The 26,203-nt window shown below is 37.8% G+C and overlaps 1 protein-coding gene across 1 annotated transcript in view; it reads left to right on the plus strand.

Annotated features, from left to right (window-relative positions):
* Positions 1-439: 439 nt before the first annotated feature.
* Positions 440-26,203, plus strand: part of SLC7A11 (solute carrier family 7 member 11) — a 90,810-nt gene continuing 65,046 nt past the window's right edge. The window contains exons 1-5 of the mRNA XM_049885274.1: positions 440-1,210; positions 5,788-5,914; positions 10,056-10,171; positions 21,486-21,611; positions 25,698-25,797. Coding sequence (XP_049741231.1) covers positions 934-1,210; positions 5,788-5,914; positions 10,056-10,171; positions 21,486-21,611; positions 25,698-25,797 — 746 coding nt within the window. The 5' untranslated portion in view covers positions 440-933. The remainder of the gene's footprint in view (positions 1,211-5,787; positions 5,915-10,055; positions 10,172-21,485; positions 21,612-25,697; positions 25,798-26,203) is intronic.

The following is a 26,203-nucleotide window of genomic DNA, read 5'->3' on the forward strand; positions in this document are numbered from 1 at the left end:
CTTACATGACAATTTTAAGTCCTGGTTTATTATGGACGGTAGGAAAAAGTTCTATCCCGTAACGATGAGTAATGCTTACAATCGTTATGTGTGTGATAGCGGCCATATAGCATAGACTCATTCTGTCTTTGTAAATAGGAGACCTGACTGTGTTGCTAAGAAGCACCCCCCCCAAAAAAAATACGTAGGATACAAATTGTGAAACCTAAATTTTATTTTTATAAACAATGTAGTTTTGGGTTATGTTCTATTATCAAAACAGTTAAAACTTTTTTACATGCGCTTTAAAGAAAAAAGAAACTCCTTAAAATGAAGCAGTCTATTTCCTGTTTCTTTTTTTTTTTTTTCCCCCTCGCTCAAACAGCGTTCCTTCCCTCACTAGTTGCTTGAAATCTCTGGGAAGGTCTGTTCTGAATTTACTGCTTCTGGATTGGTTAAAATCCCTTTTAAGTGCCTGCTTTGTTCTCTGAAAAGCTTAGGTCAGTTAAGCAACACGCTGCTACTGTTTGGAAAAAAAAAAAAAAAAAGAGCTGAGTAATGCTGGAGCCTTCTCCTGTGGCTGATGCAAACCTGGGGAATTTGCATCATCATTTAGCTGGAGTAAGTTGGTGTGACAGGCAGGAGCTTAAATACAAGCCCCTGAGGAAGCCGAGCTGGTTTCTGATGATAGGGCAGCAGCAGCAGCCACGGCAGGACTGGGGGCAGAAGGAGGTGGAGGAACCCACAGCACCATGGACACACAGGTGTTTCTGAGGCGTAATTAGATAGCTGGGAGTGATAAAATACAACTTTGGAGTTTTCACCTGTGAACACAATAGCACTGAGACAGACCATCTGAAGGCATAGAGGAAGAGATCGATCAGTCACACCAAGAGACATCAAAGTTGAAAGTTTTTTCTTCCTGTTTTGTTTTTTCCCCCGTGTGCCACTGCCATGGTCAGGAAGCCTGTTGTGTCCACCATCTCCAATGGAGGTTACCTGCAGGGAAATGCTAAGGGAAAGCTGCCTGCCATGGGCAGCAAAGAGCCACCTGAGCAGGAGAAAGTGGTGCTGAAGAAGAAAATCACCTTACTGAGGGGAATCTCCATCATCATTGGCACCATCATTGGCGCAGGAATCTTCATCTCCCCTAAGGGCGTGCTCCAGAACACCGGCAGCGTGGGCATGTCTCTGGTTATCTGGACGGCCTGTGGGGTCCTCTCGCTATTCGGTGAGTGCAACTTCTTCTCCAGGGGGTGTGACTGTGGAGCTGAGCAGCTTGCTCTCTGGGAAAGCAAAGGGTAGTTTTCAGAGTGAATGGTAAAAGCTGCTCTAAGTTTTCTGATTTTTGCTTACCTTTTTTATGTGAACAACCCAAACACGTTGTCTGCTGTTAGCATGAACCTGAATTGCTTCCTGCGGGCTGTACTCTTTTCCTAAGACAAATTATTTTTCTGATTTTACCCTGTGGCAATGAGAGCAAAGGCTAACTTTGATGATCCAGTAGAAGACACGGGAGCTGTCTGCACCGGGCAGTTGAGCTTAGTTGCTTATGTTTGGGGTATCCTGGCAGCTGGCACACTGAATGAAACACCTGTGAAGTGAAGCCCAGCGTGGCCTAGTTAGACCCAGAACTGTGTGTTCAGCACCGGTTTTACTGACTTTTATTGGCAAAACAAACGGGTGGCAGCGTTTACCTTTTTAATTCTTTAACTCCATGTATTTACCAGTTCCTAATAGTCTGTTAAAGGTCCCTGACATGGACAGATGTGTGAGGATATATGTATAGATATAACTCAATGCCTGTGATAAGTGGGGAATATTGTAATGGTCTGAACATATTTCAATTTTTTTTCACCATTCCTCCAGTTCCCTGTACCTATAAACTTTTGTAGTATGAACTGTAAAACTTCAGTTGGTGTTAGTGTGCTTTGCTTGCCCAGATCTGTTTCCTTCATCCTTCTTTCACTGTCTCAGAGGGCACAGATCATTAACTCACCTGTTCGCTGAGTTAATCTAAGCAGAACTCGTAGAAGTATGATTGTCAATTTTTCTTCACTATTTAGACCTCTTTATCAAGTTGAGAATTAATGGTATAAATGAGGAATAAATGCTCCCTCACTGGATGGACAAAATATTTTAAAGCTACTTGAATTCATGATAAAGGTGACAACAACTGGTGCATAGTCAAAACCAAAAATCTAACTGGAATTTGATTTTTGCCATGGGTTAAATGACCAAGATAAATTTTCTTTCCTCCGGCAAATAGTGTGCCTTGATTCCAAAAGACACTACTCTTTAAAGGAACTAATTCTTGATCCTAACTCTAGGTCCAAGTACTAACTCTTGTTCCTCTAAGTATGAAGTCATTCATTCTTTTTACTCAGGCCTTGCAATGTTTTAATCCATTGGTTTTGGCATTCACGTAGAGAATGGAATGCCCATTATTAGGAAGGGGATATTTTAAATAAAACTCATTAAATCGAAACCTTGGTTAGTATAGAAAGATCTATAGAGGCATTATTTTTCATTTTTTTAGAAGTTTGTGGTATCATTTATGTGAGTAGTATGTACTTTATAAAATGTTCAGTAATAATTATGTTTCATTGTGTTCCCAGCAGACAACCTTTCATTCTTGTAAAAGACTTAGGATTAATGTGGTTATAAAAAAAAAACAAAAACAAAAAACTATGATAGAACCATTAGCCATTACTAATATTAAAATTCTTCTGGCATACATATTTAGAGATAAACAAAAATACCTAATTGTTGATCCTCTTAAATGACTTCGTGCACCATCAGCCTTAAATCTTCTTACAGTATTTCATATATTCAGAATAAATCGCCGTCTACTAGGGAAACCACAACCATTTTCCTGGACGTGGCATACTCATGGGCATGCAGCTACCACTACGCGATTAGATTTTTGCGTGTGTGCACATGTACATGTGTGGGTGTATACATACACATTATTCAGATGTAATAAAGTGGACTGCTCTGAGCATTAAACTAGTTAAAGTGATGATGACTTGTTCTATGAAAATATGCTTCTGCATAAGTATCTCATCTCAAGCAGTTCATCAAAAAAAATACTGGTTAAGGGGACTAGCTCAGGTTACGCTTGAGTTGGTATTCTTTAATTACTAATTACAGGGAGTGTGCTCTTGGATTAATCTACTTATCTATATTTGCATTTCATTTATCACTTTAGTTACTAGGAGGTTTTTGACAAGTATGCTTCCCTAAAAAGAAACAAAACAAAACGTAAAGAAAAAAAATATTCTTTCTTTCTCTTAAGACTCTATAGAATTCAGGGACTAAGTGTAAGGAATCTGTATATTTGGTTTACAATTTCTTAAAAGGCAACATCAATATCCTGTTTTGAACTTTTTTCACCTGGGCAAAGTGGCTATGGAGCTTGAGACCTTTAAGTGAAAACCACATCCCCCCAGAACTCAATTTAAACCTAGGGGCAACATCCTGGAGTTTTAACAAAGCCTACACAGGTCTAGGTATTGATTCTCTGGCAATAAATTCTGAGGTACTTACGACTCTTTCCAATAACATTTTATATTGGATGCTTTTCTGGACAGCTTACCAACATGGCAGCTAGTTCTTCCAAAAAATAATGAGTTGCAACTAGTTACAGTTAGTTATAAGAGTTGAAAAATATCGGCAGTTTCCAAATATCAGTTTGCAGACTAGATTGTTCTAAATTACCTGGGAGTATTTTAAACAAATAGAGATTCTTGAACTCATCTGTTAGTGAGCCTGATTTAGTAGGTCTGGGATATGGCCTTAGACTCAGTTTTTTGTTTGATTGTTTTTTTAATTAAAATTTCTTTCCTAGCCACCATAAAAGGCAAGAAAGAACATTATATAATGATTAAAGAGACAATCCACCATGAGGACATAATCATAGTAAGTATCTATACACCCAATGTCAGGGCTCCAAAATACATAAAACAAACTCTTAACAGCACTGAAAAGAGGAATCAACAGTTCCACAATAATAGTGAGATACTTCAACACGGCGTTCTCGGTAAAGGACGGAACATCTAGGAAGAAACTCAAAGATGCGGAAGATCCAAAGGCCACAGTCAACCAACTGGAACTCGTAGACATGTATAGAACATGCCACCCAAGGGCAGCAAAGTACACATCTTTTTCCAGCACACATGGAACGTTCTCCAGAATAGACCGCATCTTAGGCCACAAAACAATCCTCAACAAAATCCAAAACACCAAGAAAATACAAAATATCTTCTCTGATCACACGGCCATAAAAGTAGAAATTAATAACAGGAAGAGCAAGGAAAAAAAAATCAAATACGTGGAAACTAAATAACACCTTGCTTAAAAATTCTTCCCTGGTGATTCTGACGCAGTGCTACATTCAGGAGTCGGAGAAGTGATATTAAGATTTCACCAGATAGCCAAATTATATTTCTCTTGGACAGTCCTGTCGGAAACCTTGCTGTTGTTAGCTGCCGTCCAGTTGGCCCCTGACTCCTGGGGACCCGCACACAGTGGGATCAGATTATTGTGGTTGTCATTAGCTGATTTTCAGAAGTAGATCTCTAGACCTTTCTTCCTACCCTTAGTCTGGAAGCCCAGCTGAAACCCGTTCAGCATCACAGCAATGCGCAAGTCTCCACTGACAGAAAAATGGTAGCTGCGCTTGAAGTGGATTGGCCGGGAATCGAGCCTGATCTCCTGCGTGGAAGGCGATGGTTCTGCCCCTGAACCACCGCTGCCCTCATCTGAAGCTTTGCTGAGTAGTAATAATATTCCACACTTTTAGTCTCTGAAGTAGCTCAGGCAAAAATTGTGTGTTACATCTGAGCACTTAGCAGTAAGGATAAATCTTTTCACATAATCTCGAGATATATTTTTCATTTTCTTGATAATTAAATTGATCAAATTAGTAAGTATAGTTATATTTCCTTAGGGCTTGTGATGCATCAGGCCTGGCACACATTATCATCACAGTTACATACACAACCCCCTTATGAGGTGAGAATTGAGATATCGATTTTATATGGGCGAAGCTGAGGTTTCAGGAGGTTACATAACTTGGCCAAAGTCCGTGTGAATTCTATTACTAAATGCTAAAATTTTGGCCTGTGATCAATTGTACCTAATGGAGTATAGGCACATAAGTGTACATAAGTATAAATTAAAGGATCTCTTTAAAAAGCATGTTCTTTTAACTACCCAGAAGTGTGTACTTCAGTAACACCTTTGTCATGGTTATAGAAAGAGAGTGTCTGAGTCAGAATTTTGTTGACAAACAAATTATGCCCTAAAAATTGAATGAAGCCTCACAAGGCCTAGAATCCATTTTTTTTTCAGAAGAACAGATAATGCTTGCTCATTTTGATTTGAGACAGAAATATCATTTATTAGAAGGGTTCCCATTATGATGAGGTCAGTTTAGGATAATTCTTTGTCTTGGTGTTACATCATGTTCTTCTAAACACAGGTAATATTACTGGCATCTATCTTTTCTTTGTTCCCAGGTTGCAGATTCTAAATTCCGAAGCATATGATATTGTTTTAGAAGTTTGTCTTTACCGTCATGAGGCATATGACATTGTTCTAACAGAATGAACTAGATTTCAAATGTGGGGAAGTTCAGAGAGGAACTTGATGGTTCTTAGCAATTAGATGACCGTTATTTGTCTTGAAATAAGGATGTCATTCAGAGGTGGTAGTTAATCTCACGCAACACAAACACTGTTGTATCAACTCCACTGCTCAGTGGCTTGATAATATATTTGCAATCTTTTTGTAACTGTTTCACAGGAGCTTTGTCCTATGCCGAACTGGGAACAAGTATAAAGAAATCTGGGGGTCATTACACATATATTCTGGAAGTCTTTGGCCCGTTACCAGCTTTTGTACGAGTCTGGGTAGAGCTGCTCGTAATACGGTAAGAACATTGGTAGGAAAAATTTAAGGGAAAATAAAGCTTTTTATTACACTCTTTTTCTGAATCACCTTGGTTATTTTTAACTAATTAGGTGTATGCATATCATGTGACTATGTTATAACCATATCTACTTCAGGACATAAAACCTATGATAAAATACTCTTCCGAACTAACATTTTTAATGCGGTTTTGCCACTGGTTGTAGTACAACAACCATGCCAAACTTTTAAAGTAACTACCCTTCTTTAGTCTTCAGTTATCCTCTTTGACATTTCTAAGAAAGATGTTGGTTTGAAAGGATACAAAGAATTAAAGTCCACCCGGATAAATGCTTTTTTTTTTTTTTTTCTGACCAGACACAATTCAATGTTATACTAGGAATTGGAGTTTTCTCTTAATGTATATCACACCCTTAAGTCATTTAACTTTATGTAATTTTTGTGACTAAGAAACGTCTGTGCCCAGCAGCTTAGCGTGGCACTGACTGTTGTACTTTACACACAAAAGGAAAAGTTTACATCAATGACTCACTTCCTCACATTAATCAAATCAGCCAGCTACAATTGTGAAAACTTTTTTGATTTTATTGTTGTAAGAATGTGTTCCTCTTCCTGATTGTCTTGGTTTTAAATCAAACCAAATAGTGCTAAGTCATTCTGAATAGCAGTTTTCCTCAAACTTTGTGGGAAGCTTATGATGTCATAGGAGCGGTTTATGGTATCACGGTTCCTTGAGGTTAACTGTTTCAATGATATGTGACTTGCATATTCTGATTACTGAGCTCACTAGAAGCAACTAGAGAAACTTGTTCTTACTGTAAGCTTCTTAGACATTCACAGCTGAGACCTTGTGAGCTTTTATTCTGTCTTTTGCTGCTAAGTGGCAAATACAGAGCTAATACTATCGACTCTACACGAATCCTGATTTTTATGGTCCCAGGAATCTCTTTTTTAATAAGAAGCTGCTGAGTATTATTTAATTCTTTGTTAAATCTTTTATTTATTTATTTTAAACAATCTGTATTGTTTAAAACCTGTGTGGCATAGTGGTTGAGTGCTACGGCTGCTAACCAAGAGGTCGGCAGTTCGAATCCACCAGGTGCTCCTCGGAAACTCTGTGGGGCAGTTCTACCCTGTCATATAGGGTCGCTCTGAGTCGGAATCAACTTGATGGCAGTGGGTATAATAAAATAAAGAAGTATTTGTTCCTCCTGTAAAATCTCTTTACCTGGGATGTTCCATCTGCTCCTTTCGGATTACCTGAATCTTATATACTCTTCAAAGGTCAACTCGAAATCCTCTTTTCCACAGCTAATTTCCTGTTCACTCTAGTTTATAATATTTCTTTCCTCTCTTAATTCTTCTGAAAAAAGCAATCTCAGCTTCTCATTTGACATTTAACATGGTACCTTGTATTCTTAATATTTTAGGTGCCTGTGTTCTGTTTCTCATCAAACCTGCAGGCATTCCAAGCACAGACACCAGGTCTGGCACTTTACTGTAACCTTTATACTACTGACTTCAGTGAGCAGCATATTGTAGATATTAAGTTCTTTTTGAATAAGTGGCTGAAAGTTTAGGCTTGTAGTAAGACAGACTCAGCATTCAAATGAATGCACTACTTATTTAGAGGGCTGGCCTGTCAGCATGGTGGACTTGGAGTCTGATATAGTTGGATTTGAATCCGTCTTCAGCCACGTATTTGTTGTATGACTTTGGGCTAGTTGCGTGGCCTTGCTAAGCCTCCTCTGTAAAATGAGCATGATCATTCTGTGTAGACAGATACAGCACTCATTAGTTTATTCATTACACAAACTGCTACTAAATGGTGATAGGCAAATCGGAGAAACCTAATGTGAAATGAGCCACGGTACCTACTCCCAAGTAACTCACAGCCCAATGTTGCTTTAATTAAATGATTTAATTTAATTAAATATTTTTTAATGCAAAAGAACAGCCTCACTGTGTATGTGCGTGTGTGTTTTGACAGAGGAAATTACCTAGATATATTCTAGAGTCTTTTAAATGGGTCCCTAATGTTGAGTTGGTCTTTCAAATGGGTAGAATACTGAGTGACTATAGAGGTGACCTAGGTATTTGTAACTTTTCTCTTACCAACACTCTTGGTACCTAAATACTTTCCATTAAAACCCTATCTTCAGGTTAAATCACTCTGGCCATAAATAAACTACAAAGCATAGATTTAAAGGAAAGAAGTATCAGTCATCAGTACCTAGCAGGGCTCATTAGGTTAAATTCACTTATTCAATCTGTACACAGTATAGATTAAGACCCTACTATATGACAAAGCCTGGTGGCATAGAGCCCTGGTGGCACAATGGTTAAGAGCTACGACTGTTAACCAAAAGATCAGCAGTTCAAATGCACCAGACACTCATTTGACACCCTATGGGGCAGTTCTGTTTTGTCCTATAGGGTTGCTATGGGTCGAAATTGACTTGACGGCAACCGGGGGTTTGGTTTGGTTTTTCTATGAAAGATACTGCCAAACACCTGCGATAAAACAGTGGTTAATCTCTTGTACTCGGAGCCCTGGTGGTGCAGTGGTTAAGTGATACAGCTGCTAACCAAAAGGTCGGCAGTTCAAATCCACCAGCTGCTCCTTGGAAAACCCTATGGGACAGTTCTACTCTGTCCTTTAGAGTCACTTTGAGTCAGAATCAACTCAACGGCAACAGGTTGGTTTGGTAGTTTTGTACTCATAGAGCTCAGAGCCAAGTGGGGGAAATAGTCATTAATTAAGAAGCCCCACAAGCTGATATAAAATTGCTACTCGTACAAGCACAGTGAAGGGGGAAACATGGTGTTCTGTAAGAGAGTATACTCTGGGAGCTATGACCAGTCAGAGGGTCAGAGAAGCTTCCCTGGGGAGAGGAAGATTGAACTGAGAATTGAAATATAAAACACAGCCAATAAGTTGGAGGGGCTCCATGAAGAGGATATTCAGACTCCTCTACTGGAGGAAGCACCCCTAAGAGACAGGTAGATATTAGACCAGATGCAACCTTGTTAAGGATTGTTAAGGATGCTATGTAAAGGATTTCTGTGTATGCTGAATATGTTTTGAAAGCACTAAAATGACATGATCAGATGTTTATTTATGCATCAGAAAGATTCATAAATGATGGAGGTTAGGAAAATAGCCTTGTTTGGGGGAAAAAGGAGAGTCTCTGGGCAAAGAAGAGAATCAAGAAATTTATGGTGTTGTTCAGTGTCAGGAGGCCAAGGTTGGGAACACATACTAGTGGTTGGTTTCTGATAATCTAGGGATCAGGTAAAGTTGGTGGGTATCCAGGAGAAGGAAGGGAAGCTGAAAATGAAGGTTGGCATGAGAAATTTAGTTAACCCCACAGACTTGCTTATGTATCTAAAGAATATACGTGCCTGCATGCATATATTTAAAATAAAAATACATGCATAATTTTCTCATAGAAATATTTGAAGAAATTGAAGTAGAATTGTTTGTTACTTATTTCACTGTATTCCTGAACTTATTTCATTTTCTTGTCTCATGTATGTTTTCTCAATTGTATAGAATTGCAAGAGCACTATTACTTTTCAACTTATGTTTAAATATTTCTACAGAATTAAGCATAACCACTTGGCCCTTCAGGTTTGTGTCCCTGCAGGAAAAATAGGAATAATACGATGTCAAATATGTAAGAATATATTTGCAAAGAACAGCTGAGGTTTGTATTCATTCTCCTGACCGTGACTTGACACATTAGATCTGTACCAGTTAACAAATTCATCCTGTGGCCAAAGTTTCTCATGAAGAAATAAGACTGCCTCTTGTTAGCCCTAGCTCTGTAAGGATCTCCAGTAACAAGCTAGATTTTTCAGGAAAAAAAAAAGTCAAATATGGCCGAGCAGTGGCAAAGTACGTAGTCCTTAGCCTAGTTCTCAAAGATATTTGAAGTTTAAAAATAACCACTAGTGTTATTGGCAGTGTTTCATTTGTAATGTCCATGGCAACCTGATCAAATATGGAATTCTGAGAATTATAGGTTTTCATATTTAACATGTTTTATATGTTGAAGAATGATACTTCAAGGAAGAAAAAAGTTTTGAGACAATGCTATTTTTTTTAATTGTATTTAACCTCTCTATATTTTTTCTAGCCCTGCAGCGACTGCTGTGATATCCCTGGCATTTGGACGATATATTCTGGAACCGTTTTTTATTCATTGTGAAATTCCTGAACTTGCAGTCAAGCTCATTACAGCTGTGGGCATAAGTGAGTATTATAAATATGAACAACAACAACAACAAAGTCATTGGGGACAGTTTATGCAATCTTTTTGCAGGTTGGGGCTGCTTTCCACATCGTATTCTTTGTGTTTATAATTTCTTGGCAAATTTGTTTTTGAGAATAGAGAAAATAATAAGTATTTGGAGTGATCCCTGATGTTGCATTGCATATCAGTTTTTGTATTGGGTCTAGAGATAACAATGGCTAATCTTTTAAAACAAGGAAACAAAAGCTATATTGTCGATAAAATAATAAGTGGATTATACATAAAAAGGACTTTTAAATATGAACATCTAATTTTTAATTTTTTTTAATTAAGAATTAACCTTCCTCAGCAATAATGTATTGAATCATAACTCCCTTATTCTCATGGAATTATGTTTACGCCTTGGGTATATATGTTTTGCTTATACATTTTATGGCGCTAGTAGCTGTCACTTTTAGCGTCATTGTTTTAGCTGCCTATTGATGGTCGTGATAAGAATCTTCTTTCAAGATTTGATTACTAGTTGCATTTCTTAACCAGGAGTTTTCTTTATGTTCTCCAAATTGGAATGTTGTTCATTCTTATCAGTGGGCACAGATACTAGAAATTTTAAGAAAGAAAATTAAAAAGAGGCACATGTACAAAATTACGTGAGTGATGTAGAGTCAAATATGACTCTAGCTTCCTCTATAAGTTTAAATTTCAAACCCTTGAATATTATGGGAAAAACCTGTTGCTATGGAGTTGATTCTGACTCACAGCGACCCTATAGGACAGAGTAGAACTGCCCCATAGGGTTTCCAAGGAGGGACTGGTGGATTCAAACTGCCGACGTTTTGCTTAGCAGCTGAGCTATGGGGGAAAAAAAATGCGGAAAGGAGAGCTGAATTCTAGGTGCTAATCAAATTGCTGCTTTGAGAATCAAAATGATCTTTTGATTAAGTTTTAACTACTCAGAATTAGAAAGCTATAGAAGAATAAATGAATGGCATACTCATGATAGAATTTTTAGTTATGTATGGCTAGGGTGTTTCAATACAACAAAACAAACACCCTAGCCATACATAAGTAAAAATTCTTTCATGAGAATGGAAAGAGGAGCCCTAGTGGTGCAATGTTTAAGCCCTTAGCTGCTAATCAAAAGGTCAGCGGGTTGAAACTACCAGTGACTTTGAAGGAGAAAAAACCTGGAGATCTGCTCCCATAAGGATTATAGCCTTGGAAACCCAAAGGAGCAGCTCTATTCTGTCCTGTAGGGTCGCTATGTGCCAGAAGGGACTTGATGACCCACAACAACAGGGTGTTTTACTAGAGCAATGAAGAGAACAAGGCACACATGATAGCAGAGAGGTAAGTGATTAGTTTACGGGAAAGAGTTGGGAATTATACATAAATATATCTCTAATGCATATATTTCATAATTAAAATCATAGATGCATTCTAGTTTTCCTGATTTATGGACCAAAGATGTATGCACAATTGTTCTTCTGAGAAATCTCTGAAAAAAAGACAGAGAAATACTCAAAGTGGATATTTCTGAGTTCTGGAGTGGTAATAGTTAAGGAAGGAGCTCTGGTGGTACAATGGTTAAGCACTCAGCTGCTAACCAGAAGGCTGGTAGTTCAAACCCACCCAGCTGCTCCCAGGGAGAAAGACCTGACAATCTACTCCCATAAAAAAACCACTATCAGGCACTTCTACTCTGTCAGATAGGGTCGTTTTGATTTGAAATTGACTTGACAGCACCCAACAAGAACAACAATGGTTGAATACAGATGTACTTCATTCATCTTGCCCTTAACATTCACTACAGGTATGAGACTTGGGGGCAAATCTCGTAACCCTTTTGCACCTTAGTATTCTTATCTGTATATCATAATAGTCAGGAGGATGTCTGAGGATTAAATCGTATTACGTGAGATAATGTATCTAAAGTGTTTCTGGTAAATCCGCAGCTTGTTGTTAGCTGACCCATGGCAACTCTACGTACAACAGAACAAAACAGAACCCATTCCTGAACCATCCTCACAATCCTTCTTATGCTTGAGCGTACTGTTGCAGCCACTGTGTCAATCCATCTCTCTGAGGGTCTTCCTTTTTTTCTGCTGACCCTCTACTTTACCAAGCATGATGTCCTTCTCTGGTGACTGGACCCTCCTGATGACATGTCCAAATTATGTGAGATGAAGTCTTCCCATCCTCACTTCTGAGGAGCATTCTGGCTGTACTTCTTCTGAGAGATACTTGTTCATTCTTCTGGCAGTCCGTGGTGTATTCAATATTCTTTACCAACACCATAATTCAAATGCATCTGTTCTTCTTCAGGCTTCCTCATTCTTTGTCGAACTTTTGCATGCATATGAGGCAATTGAAAATACCATGGCTTGGGTTTTATGGCTTGGGTCAGGCGCACTTTAGCCTCAAAGTGACATCTTTGCTTTTCAACACTTTCAAGAGGTTTTGCAGCAGATTTGCCCAATGCAATATGTCATTTGATTTCTTGATTGCTGCTTCCATTGGTGTTGATTATGAATCCAAGTAAAATGAAATTCTTGATAACTTCAACCTTTTCTCCATTTATCATGATATTGCTTATTGGTCTAGTTGTGAGAATTTTTGTTTTCTTTATGTTGAGTTGCAATCCATACTGAAAGCTGTAGTCTTTGATCTTCACCAGTAAATGCTTCAAGCCCTCTTCACTTCTGGCAAACAAGGTTGTGTCATCTGCATATCGCAGGTTGTTAGTGAGTCTTCCTTCGCCTCTGATTGCCTCCTTTTGTAATTTAGTAGAGACAAAATACAAATGGTATAGCCTACAGCCATTCCTACTTTTATCCTGTGGGAAAACATCATTTGAAGTTATGAGACCAGGAGTCTATTCCCTGGTGTATTTCCAGCCCCTAGCACAGTGTCTAGCATGTTGTAAATATTTGTTACAAACTGGTTTTATAAGAACAGATGTAAGAATTTTTCTGTAGGAAAAAGTCTGTGGTCATTCTGTCTACCTGTTAAACTTGGAAGATTACACGTCCCCAAGCTTCTCAAGCAGCAGGAATATGTGGTGGAAGAAAATATAGTTTTTGTACATGTTGTTCAGATTTAACACTATAAATTTTGTGGAATGAACCATTTTAGCGTAGTGGTATTGTCCAGGTTCTGTAGGCAAACAACACGGAACTGAAACCTGGCATCAAAATTCCCTAGTTATGTTATCTTGAGTTAATTATTAAGCCTCTTCAAGGCTCAGTCTTATTTATTAGTAAAATGCCTATGAATAGATAAAATATCTTACACAGCTATAGAAAGATGAAAAAAGTCTTTAGGCCTTTAGTAGAGCACCTTGCCCTAGAAAGTTTGTGATAAACCTGGTGTTCTGCTAAGGAATTGGAGTAGCAACCATTGTTATACCTATCATATTTTCGTCCTTGAATGACTAAGGTGGAATCATATCACAATTATTGGGTCTGAAAAGAGAAGGGTTGTTTTTGTTATTTGCCATTGAGTTAGCTTCGACTCATGGTGGCCTTATTGCGTGGTCCTATGGCATTCTCGTAATTGTTGGTATGTTTGAGCCCATTGTTGCAGATATGTGTGAAGCCATCTCATGGAGAATATTCCTCATTTTTCTAACCCTGTAGTTTACCAAATATTATGTACTTTTCTCTTTTCTGGGTTATGTACTTTTCTCTTTTCTGGGTTATGTACTTTTCTAGTGATACTCTTTCCTGATGTTCTATCCAAAGTAAAGTATGCTGAAATTTCACTATCCTCACTTCTCAGAAGCATTTTGGCTTACACTTCCTGCAAGACTGATAAAAAAGAAGGGTACAGGCAACATTTTTGAGACTTCTGTAAATTAACAATATTGTTGTTGTTAACTTTCTTAGAGTTGATCTCTGATTCATGGTGTCCCCGTGCACAAATACTGCCTGATCCCGTACCATCTCCGTGATTAGTTGGGAATACATTGTAATCCATAGGGTTTTCATTGCCTGGTTTTTGGAAGTCAATCACCAGGCCTTTCTTCCTGGTCTCTCCTAGTCTAGAAGCTCCTCTGAAACTTGTTCAGCATCATAGCCAACACTCAAGCTTCCACTGACAGATGGGTGGTGGCTGTGCATTGGCCAGGAATGAAATCTGGGAAGGTGAGAATTTGATGACTGAATCACCAATACAACACCTCACAAAATTAACAATAAGAAAAAAAAATAGAAGATACTAATTAAAAGCAACAGCCTGAAGACTTTAATTTGATCCTATGTCAATATTTACAAATCCACAACTATTGCCTGCTTTGGACTTGAAATGAGATGTGTAAGAATATTTCTGTTTTGGTAAGTCTAGATGACTTGCTTCTCGTTATCCCAATTCTATTAAAATTTTCAAAGGCATTTTGTATATTATTGAGAATTAACAAAAATTGTCGAACCAAAATTTTAATGCAATTAGGGAAGAGGATAACTAAGGATGCTGAGGTTAAAAAATCTTCTATAGTAGAGATTGGTGATAAAATAGTTAATAAAGTAAAGCTGAGGTGAACCTAAACATTTTCTTCCCTTTGCCATTAGTTATAACATTTTGATGTTCTTTTGTAAGTTTAAGATTCTGAGAAGAAAATGTGTTCCAGTAACCAGGAACACTGAAAGAGAAAAGTGAATAATATCCTTATGGCTCAGTAGCTGGTAATTTAAGTCCATGGCCTAACTGGGAAAGTCAATTTGCCTTTGAGAAGAATTCAGCTTTATTGGTATCACAGGGGTTGAAGATGGAGATTGAGAAGCAGAATTTTACCTGTGGGTAAATCTTTCATATCCCAGCATTCTTCAAGTGAGTACAGGCGGTTTTCTGCCTGCTCCGGGCAGAAGGTTAGTGAGAAGTAGAAAATCGAGTTTAATTGCAGGAATTTCTTCCGCATATTCTCCCGGGGGAGGAAACAGTTTGTGATGGTTTGAAATCTCTAGTACAAGGGTTGAATAAGAGCCAATTTGAAGGATCTTTTTATAATCACATCATGGAAAAAAGAGAATTTCAAGCTTTGTGAAATGTTTACCAACCATTAGAGATGTAGTGGTGGTGTAGGGGTTGGGAGGTACTAAATACTAACTTACTCCCATGTTTGTTTCTTTTTTAAAGTATTCTTCTTATGTCATTTCTGACAAATAAGTAAAGATGAAAACTTTTTGCTTACTCCAAATCCTGTGTGTTCTGGTATAGAGAAATCATGAGCTAGGCACATGGAAGTTTATCTGGGAAAGACTACTTTCTTCTGCCCCCATATTGACATTATTATCTTACCTTCTATGAAAATCCATGAATTTTCACTCCCCATATAACTTTTATAGATATATTGGATTATGTTTAATATTTAAAGTCATATTTAGCCTGTTCTTCTTATGGTTTTCTGAAAGTAGACTAACCAGGGACTTGGTTACTTGAATGGCGGGATAGTATAAATAAAACACTTTCCTTAAGATGTGAGATCTAATCCCTGAACCATCCCTAAAACCCTTCTGAGTTTCAGTTTCCTTTTTAGTAAAAGGTGAATAAAAATTCCCACTCAATACATGAGACTATGTGGGCAGCTCCTGTCTGGAGGTGAGATGAGAAGGCAGAGGAGGACAGGAGCGGGTTGAATGGACATGGGAAATACAGGGTGGAGAGAAGGAGTGTGCTGTCACGTTGTTGGGAGAGCAATTTGGGTCATATAACAATGTGTGTATATGTTTTTGTATGAGAGACTGACTTGAACTGTAAACTTTCACTTAAAGCACACAAAAGTTAAAAAAAAAATTCCTACATTATTTCTCATGTGTTGTAGAAGTAATTGGTGGGAGCAAATGAAGTAATGTAAAAAAAGGTTCTACAAATATATTACTTTCTTTTTTCAAAACTGTATTTCCTGGCATCATTAAATTAAATGTACAAAAATAAAATTTATGCCTAGTTCTATTCTAACAATTCAAATATAGCACTTGTAGTTGCCCTGTTTAAATCTTCTGAAGCCTGGCTCTACTTTCTCCATTTCTACCGTAACTAAATTACTAAGACAACTCTTAGGGAGATATGTACTAAAATTTACAAATACTGCAGAACAATTACAATTCTTTCAGGAGGATGACCAATAAAATATGGGATCAAAGTACTCTCAAATCCCAAAGTAAATACAAACTTTTGTAGAGAGGAAGATCCATCAGGAATATGAAAGAACTAGAAATGCTAATGAGATTTCATGTGTCTTTTTTTTTTGTATCTACTTCCACATTGCTGGTATAGTGGTAGAATTCTCGCCTTCCATTCAGGAGACCCCAGTTTGATTCCTGACCAGTGCACTTCGTCCACAGCTACCACCCATCCATCTGTGGAGGCTTGCATGTGCTATGATGCTGAACAGGTTCTAGCAGAGCTTCTAGACTAACATGGACTGGGAAGAAAGGCCTGGTGATCTACTTCCAAAAATCAGCCAATGAAAATCCTGTGGATCACAACGGTCAGATCCATAACCGATCATGCAGTGGCGCAGGGCTAGGCAGAGCTGCTTCTGTTGTGCATGGAGTTGCTATGAGTCAGGGTGGACTCTGCTGCAGCTAACCACAACAGCAGTGATGAAAATATGAGTCAGACTATCTAGGTTCCAACTCCATCTCCACGCTTACACCTGTATGAATATATGCAAATCAAATAATATCCTGAATCTCCGCTGCCCGTCGGAGCAATAAACCCAATAACGGCAACTGCTTCATAGAGATGTGAGAATTAAATATTACCCATATAAATCCTTTGTGTGTCTTCCATATAATAATAATTTGCATTTATTTAAGTCTTACCATGCTTATCACTACTTATCTTCAATAGTGAGATCCTAGATATAGCCATGATATTTTCAATCACCTTATATGCATGTGAAAGCTCGACAATGAATAAGTAAGAATGAAGAATTGATGCATTTGAATTATGGTGTTGACCAAGAATAATATACTATGGACTTCCAGAAGAATGAACAAATCTGTCTTGGAAGAATCAGTACAGTCAGAATGCTCCTTAGAAGTGAGGATGGTGAGACTTTGTCTCACATACTTTGGACGTGTTATCAGGAGGTACCAGTCCCTGGAGAAGGACATCATCATGCTTGGTAAAGTAGAGGGTCAGCAAAAAAGAGGAAGACCCTCAATGAGTTGGATGACACAGCGGTTGCAACAATGGGCTTAAGCATAGCAAGGATTGTGAGGATGGTACAGGACTGGGCAGTGTTTCATTCTGTTGTACATAGGGTCTCTATGAGTCAGAACTGACTCGACAGCACCTAGCAACAACAGGTATACATGGTCTAAAGGTGTTTATTACTACACAGCTCTAAAATTAACGCATACAGGCAATGAATGCTAAAGAGATAAAGGCAACCCAGCCAGCTGTGGCAAAAAGCATTGGAAAATCCACTTTAACTAACCATGTAGCATACATACAGCACCCGTATATTTTATCGGTTTAGCACAAAGAAGTCAGAAGTCAATCAGAACGTGAACCTGGAAGAAAGCTCAATATAACCAGGTCCATAATCTTACTCTCCAGAATCAAAGACAGACTTGAATTACAGGCAGCGTGCAGAAAGGAGTATTTGCCAGTCTCTGAATCAGTGTCGGTTCCTAAGGTTTCCCTAACATCCCTTTTGAATACAGCTCCCTTCAAATATGTATTTCTTATCTCTAAGATTTATAGATACAGTTTTCATTACTGCATTTCAGTTCATATTTAAGTAAGTAAAAGCTATATATTCCTATATTTTAATTTTGGCAAAGCTTACAGCAAGCAAAAGAGAAAAAAAAAAAAAAAAGTCCAAATTGTTATAATTATTTCCTCAAGAGTGAAAACAGCAATTATTGCTCAAAGGAAGTAAAACCATAAAAGAGAGTTTGCTCAGATTTTCTGGATTATTACAACGTGGATAGATTTTGTATAAAAAAACGAAGTAGATATTATTTGTTCCAGAAACTCAGAAATCTCTTGCATTTGGTGAATCCCAAATCCTTTTTCAATATTGTTGGATAAGCAACATATGTAGACTTAGATTTCGCTGTGAAGACACGTGATGAAGCAGCAGTTCTAGGCACTTGAGAATCTTCACAGTGCCTCTGTACTGGCTGCCTTGCTAAGCTGTATCCTTCATGGTCATAGAGTAGATTTCAGCTGAAATCTGGTGTACCAAGTAATGAGTGCAGTGATGGGGTGTTCAAATAAAACGGCATTTTGAGAAACCTTTAAAGTCAACCAGTCTTACACTGTGTTTTTGTTTTAGCTCTCTGAAAGAAAAGCAAGGTGGAATTGTCAGTTCATGATATTTGATTTTGTTTTCCACTTATCTGAGAAGACTTGACTAAAAGGAATATCTCAAATAATCTTTTTATCTTTCCTTCCGTTTCAATTGTCATTGGATATGTATACTCTTTGTGGAAGTAACAATTGTTCTTTCCTCTTCTCAAATATGTAGATAATTAGATGTTACAGGAGCCCTGGTGGCTCAGTGGTTAAGAGCTTTGTTGCTAACCAAAAGTCAGCGGTTTGAATCTACCAGCCACTCCTTCGAAACCCTATGGACCAGTTCTACTCTGTCCATAGGGTTACAATGAGTCGGAATTGACTTGATGGCAATGGGTTTGGTTTTTGGTTTTTTGGATGTTCCAAAAGGAAAAATGCCTCCCTGTTTCTCTTTCTCTCCCTCTTCCTCTCCTGTTGCTGTCCTCCCTCTTTCCTTCCTGGCTCCTTCCTCTCTTCTTCCTTTTCTCCTGTCTCCCTTCCTTCCTATACCGCAGCTCTTCTCCATTGTGTAGTACTCTCAAAGATAGAGAGTACCTTCTTTTTTCAGGATCTCACTTTAAAAGAAGACAGTGCCCATCTGTTGCTGGTGAGACCTTGAGACCAGCTTTATTTCTCTTTCAAGTCAATGTTGAATCTTCTTAATTAAAAAAAAAAATAATTCCCATATGAGGGCTCATTTATCATGGAGCTATTTGCGTGGGAAAAGGAGAGGAATCACTGGATGATTGATGAAGAGAGGAACAGAGTTTCCTTAAATTAGTTTCAGTACAAAAGTGCTTCATTTTGGAGAAAGAAAAATAATTTTATTGTTTTGGCATTCCTCTGATAAAATTATGCACTTTTCCCTAAACAAGGAACCTGTTTATTTCTTCATGTTTTCTACTTCAAACATAGACAAAATATTCCTGTTAGCTTCCCAAATCAGTAGCTTATTCAAGGTATTCAACTTTCTGGTGATTCTTATTGTTACTTGTTTGAGTTATTTCTTCATTAGTTACTCCTTATTAGCTTTGCATGGGATCTGTTAATCTCTTATTTTTTTCCATCTATGTATTTTTTTTTTTTTTCAAAATTGAGAATAGCTTTATTGGTTAAAAATGCTACATGTTCATTATAAAAGCAATGCAGAAGAGGAATAAGAAAACTATTTAGAATTTGATCTTCTCTAGGATTAAATTAATGTTTTGTTAAACATTCTTCCAGACTTTCCCGTTTCTTTCTCTTTCTGTCTCTATGTATCCATCCGTCCATCCGTCCATCCCTCTATTGAGCCCTTTGTTACTTGTGTATTACTCAGTTATATATCATGAACATCCTTTCATGTAATAGTTAACTGCATTCTGGTTTTCATGTTTTTAAATCATTGCATGGTAACCCACTAAAAGGATATGCCTTAATCAGTCTTCCTTTAAGAGTTTAAGTTTATTCCAAAGTTTTGCTACTATATATTATGCATTGATAACATCCACAGTGATTCTGAAATTCTGATATGAGCTAGTGAATATATTAGGTGATGGAAACTATGCAGATAACTAGTGTGCATAGGGAAATCTATTCCCACTTGCAACTTGATTTATAAGTCTGTAAGTGACTTGTTTTAATCACTGAGACATTTCTTCATACATTTTTATAATTACAAAAATAGAGGGAATACAGCTTTTTAAAAATAAAGCTTATAGATAATAACTACAAACTTCCAAAAAAAGTGGTTTTGCTGTTGTTGCTGTTAACACTAGATATAAGGTTGCAGAACGAGCAGAAAGTTGAAATTCACTGTCTAGAATTACCTCAGTCATTTCAGCGGGGTATAGGAGCCAGGTCGTAGAGGATTACCCTGCTTCTTTGGCTAAAGATAGTTTTTCTAACTGAGGGTTCATTTCATTCATTCATTCAACAAAAATGTGTTGATTATTTATCTGGAATGGGCATGGAGCTGGATTCTAGCAATACATAGGCGAACAATGCTTGTTCTATTCTGAAGTTTCTAATGGTCTACAAAGAGAGGAGGGTAGATAAATGTGCTGCTTGGAAAACTTGTATAGCATCATCAAGAAAAATAAAGTCTCCTAGCTGCAGACCCAGTGCGTGCCCTAGTCTGGGAACTCTTTTGGACAGATTACTTATAACATTTTGCTCAAATCCCAAAACATATCTCAGAAGCCTGTTCTTTTAGGGTAGCTTGATAGTCTCCTTGCTGTGCCGATTGGAAAGTGGAGAGGAAAACCAAGAAGAAAAGTGCTGGTTAAGGCTAGTAAGGAGCCGTGGTGGTGCAATGGTTAAGTTCTGTGGTTCAAGCCCACCAGTCATTCTGTGGAAGTAAAGACTGGCAATCTGCTCCTTTAAAGATTACAGCCCAGGAAACCCTACTCCGTCATATATAGTCACTATGAGTCAGAATTGACTCAACAGCACACAACAACAACAACAAGACTAGTCCTAAAGGTGAAAAACTTTTAGGACTAACTTCTCTTTGTCTTGTCCTTTTTGAGTGTAATTCACAGTGGCAGGTGGATATATACGTAACCCTTGAGGTAAGAAATAGCTGCTGTATTGAGCTAAAGACTCTAATTTAGCCATCCCATTGCATGCTATGATGACGTCAGGATTCAGCTGGAAGATACTTTTATGTAATTGCAACTCAGAGCACTATGGTATCTACCCTTGTTGACATACACTAAGGACAAGTGAGGAATTATTACTGTCCAGAAGTTTTATGCAAGGCAGTTGCTTCTTAAACTTTAGTGTACATAAAAATCACCTAGAGATCTTGTTAAAACGAAGATTCTGTTTTAGTAGGTCTGAGGGTTGTTATAGTCGGAATCGACTGGGTGGCAACTGGTTTGGGTTTGGTTTGGGGCTGGGCCTGTGATTCTGCATTTCTAACACACTCCTAGGTGACATCAACACTGCTGGTTCATGGACCACACTTTGACTAACAAGGATCTAAGATGTCTTCATTGCAATTAGGATTTCCCATTTGTAACTCCATCTATTTGTTTGCAGCTGTAGTGATGGTCCTAAATAGCATGAGTGTCAGCTGGAGCGCCCGGATCCAGATTTTCCTAACCTTTTGCAAGCTCACAGCAATTCTGATAATTATAGTCCCTGGAGTTATGCAGCTAATTAAAGGTACGGACTGAAAAGTAAATGCTTTTTAAAATACGTATCAGCTTTTGGTCTCTTCCAACACTGACTTTCACTTGTAGTAGCAGAATCCCTTAATTAGTCTCTGCTTGTGGAACTTTAACTCTATAAAAAATACTGTCGTCTAATTGATTTGAAAGGCTTCTACACTGGGGACAGGGTGAGTTAGTATTTACAGCCAAATGGCAGCAAGAGGATTAAGACTGAGCAACAAAATAAGGCATCAGTGAAATTTCTTGGTATAAACTGTTTGGAGTGAAAACTCAAAGTGTGGGGGGCGGGGAATCACCAGTTATTTTTAACTACAGATGAATATGTACCATTATTTTTACTTTAAAATAATTCACTGCCAGTAACAAAGATTAAAAAGTGAAAGGTAGCTGGAAAATAATGGAAGATGATCATTACTCCTTACTTTATGGTTATTATTCCATTTACCTTGAGAGAAGGACAGTCAGATATGGGAATAGCTTTCCTAGAAACCAAGTATTATTTGCCCCCACCCCAAAAAAGTTGTAAAAGCTTAAAATTTGATTAGGTTATTTTTAATGGTAAAAGTTGCATTTCTACCAAAATGTAGCACCCTTTCCTGGCATTATTTGCCTTAAAGTTTAGTATTTAACAAGAAAAGATGAGATGGTAGAGGAAGCGATGTCATGATGTCATTTAGAGTTTTAGTCGTTTTAGGGGAGAAAGCACATGCAATCAGTGGAAATTGTTGGAAGAGAAAAGTGTCTGGTGAATAATTAGTAACAGGCACTATAAAGAAAAAAAAAAAAGGTCAATTCCAACTCATAGAGACCCTATAGGACAGAGTAGAACTGGCCTATAGGGTTTCTAAGGAGTGCCTGGTGGATTTGAACTACTGACCTTTTGGTTAGCAGCTGAGCCCTTAACCACTATGCCACCAGGGTTCCAACAGGCAGTGTCAAAACCCAAACTCGTTGCTGTCGAATTGATTCTGACTCATAGAGACCCTACAGAATAGACTAGAACTGCCCCATAAGGTTTCCAAGAAGCGGAGAGAAAGACGAGAGAGATAAATTGGAAAGGAGTAACATACAACTTGGCATCTTAAGTATTTAATGTTTATATTGATACTGCCTGTTCCAAGAAAGGGAATTTATAGAGAAATTTAATGAAGTTGCCAGAGAATTACTTAAGGCAAAAGGAAAAGCCAAAGTTCAGCAAAACCATGGCTGTTGGGAGAGGCATTAAACAATAACAAACACTGAAGATCAGTCACTCTGTAGCTGGGGAAAGGGAGCTGCTGTTGTCCATTTAATAAGCCTAGTGGGAGATCTTAGAGGCCTGCTGGCTGAACTTTTGCATCAAATTCAGCAATCTCAACCAACGCAGAATAAATACAGGAAAGGCTTTTAATGCTAAAGTTGACCCTGGAGGGAGACAAGTGCTCCCTCTTCTAATCCACCCTGGCCTCCACAGAGCTGGCCCCCTCACACTGTATCTGATCCATTAGAAATGTAGGTAGAATAATCTGTTCAGTTAGTGCTTTCTTTTTCTTTTGGCCCAACTCTTTAGTCTGCTGTAAGGAGTTTCTTCAGTTTTTGTAAGGTGCAGAAACCCTATGTCATTGACCGTATGTTAGTCCTAATTTAGGCTCTAAAGAATGATGTAATTTTCCTTAAATCTCAGAGTTTTTTCTTTCATTTTTCTTTTTGCTGCAATGTAGGGCAGCAGGGAGCCTTATAGGTTATAGGTAATTTTTCCCAGTTATTGATATATGTGTGCGTTGGGGTAGGTTGTCCAAATGTTATTGTATTGAGAATTCCTTGAGAGTAGAAGTCGTGAGATATCCATGAACTGTTTTTAGCACTTACTACAGACTATTACCTTAATACTTATAAATGCTTGATTTGACCAGGCCTCTTCTTCATATAGCTCACCAAATTTGAAGTAAATTTTAATATTCTGGATAGTATTCTTAGTATTTTTCTCTGGCAATTAAAAAAAAAAAGTGATTTCCTTTATCTCTAACTTGATCACACATTTCTCACATTAATCGGAAATCCCAGAAAGAGAACTTTGCAAATATAAATTGTGCATTTATTTCTACTCTAATCAGACCCTATAAATGCCTGTATGTTTTATATTTACCTATGAGGATTCGTTATGCTTTCCTGTGGATTGACTTCCATCGTTTTGGGTTCTCTGTTATTCAGCCAAAAAATCCATGAAGTTTAGAACCATTGCTCTTTTGTAATACTCTCAAAACAACACTTTCTAAGATCTGTGCTTGAGATCTGGCCTCTGCATAATTTCAGTTCCTATTATTATTTCATGTTGCAACCTAAAGGATATTGCCCCTTTAGGCCAAAGAGACCACAAATCATGACAAAAGAATATTCAACAGATTCCCCCCTCCACCTAAATTTCAGTATTTATATAGGTCATGGAGATGCTTTTGGTAAAACAGAAGTATTTCTGAATTTATCATTTTTTAAATGAGCTTTATTTGGGAGGAAACCCTGGTGGCATAGTAGTTAAGAGCTATGGCTGCTAACCAAAAGGTTGGCAGTTTGAATCCACCAGGTGCTCCTTGGAAACTCTATGGGGCAGTTCTACTCTGTCCTGTAGGGTCACTATGAGTCGGAATTGAGTCAATGGCAATAGTTTTTTTTTTTTTTTGGAAATTGGATACTCTCAGGGAAAAATCATTTAGTGTATTATTCAATGTTCTCCATTTTTTATCTCAATACATTTTATATCAATATATATATTGTATCTGGGCAATGAAGGCAGCAACAGACTTTTGACTTTGAAAAGAGAGTGTTTTACATGTATCATGTACCCCCAGACCCCCTGTGTTTACTGATATGAAGACTAATTTTGAAATAAAGTCACATTTCCCATTTGGGTAATTTCATTTACTATTTCCTTTTATTGACTGACTAAATCTGATTTTTTATTTTTTAAATTATTCAAAAAGATATGTAAGGAAAAGACCAATTATGATTCACACAAGACACAGGATAGAGAACAAAATAAAAAGCGTGAAAGTGTTTAATCCACGTATTGATGAAAAATTTGTTAAAACCTATTTTAGAGTTGAGTAGAATTTGTTTCAATGAATATAGAAGGAATCAGTGCTAGTCTTTAGAAAAAAGTGTGCAAACATTTTCTGTAAAAGGCCAGATAGTAGTATTTTCAACTTTTTTGACCATGTGCTTTGTTTCACAACTCCTCAACTCTGCTGTTTCAGCAGGAGTCAGTTACAGGCAATATGTAAACAAATGAGCATGGCTCTACTCCAGTGAAGAGGGAGGGGCAGACTTGGTCCCAAGGAGTATTTTGCCAACCCTTACTCTAGAAGGTAGGTGTCTAAGGAACTACAGAAGATAAACAGAAAATTAAATGACGTGTGAAGGTATTTGTGAAGTTTCTTGCCACCTCTTCATTGTGGGCAGACCCTTGGATATTTCTTTGAACTTCTTCCCAAACGTTACATTCTCTTCACTTTTAAGAATTCTATGACACTTCTAAAGAATCCCTGGTGGTGTAGTGGTTAAGCACTTGGCTGCTAACCAAAAAATTGGTAGTTCGAATCCACCAACCGCTCCATGGGAGAAAGAGGTAGCAGTCTGCTTCCTGTAAAGATTTACAGCATTGGAAACCCTATGGGGCAGTTCTACTTTGTCCTCTAGGGTTGTTATAAGTTGGAATTGACTTCGCAATGACACATTTGACTTTTTTTTTTTGTGGGATCACACTTCTAAAAACCAATGAGTCTTCTTTCATGGTCAACTTCTGTCAACAGTTAAAAGTTTAGGCTTGCTCCAATAAAGAATTGTTTTTTAAATATCATTTTCCCTTTCTTATAACTTTTTTGAAAGAGAAATGTAGAGTGATGTTAGTGGTGAGCATTGTACTTAATTTAGGACTCCTCTTAAACGGGTACAGTAGTAACAGATAAAGTTGACTCTGAGCAGGGAGTAAGAAATCTGGTCACTGGAAACAGTGTGGTTATAACAGTTCATCTCTTGAAATTTTTATGGTAAAGAATGTGTAATAACTGTAAAAAGTCCTAAAATCTTTCTATTCTTATTGCAGGGCACACACAGCACTTTAAAGATGCCTTTTCAGGAAGAGATGCGAATATTATGGGATTGCCACTGGCTTTTTATTATGGAATGTATGCCTATGCTGGCTGGTAAGTCAATGCAGAGCTGGTAGGCTGTAGGGTTCATTCATTCCTTCACCTGCTTTAAGTGCCAAGTAAGTGTTAGGCAGATGTAAGTAGCCACCATCCGGTGTGATATGCTGTACTTGAAATAAGAAACATGGATTGGCCCCCTCCACCAAATAAACACTATACACCTGAATTAACAAAAATGTAACTGTCAAAGACATTACAAACAAAAACAAAAACAAATGCTGAGTCTTACAAGTCAGTTCAAATTACTTATGAGTATGTATTAGTAAGGAAACCCTGGTGGCACAGTAGTTAAGACCTACAGCTGCTAACCAAAAGGTTGGGCAGTTTGAATCTACCAGGCCATCCTTGGAAACTCTATGGGGCAGTTCCACTCTGTCCTATAGGGTCGCTGTGAGTCAGA

The sequence above is a fragment of the Elephas maximus genome, chromosome 5, assembly GCF_024166365.1.
Source record: "Elephas maximus indicus isolate mEleMax1 chromosome 5, mEleMax1 primary haplotype, whole genome shotgun sequence".
Classification (NCBI taxonomy): Eukaryota; Metazoa; Chordata; class Mammalia; order Proboscidea; family Elephantidae; genus Elephas; species Elephas maximus.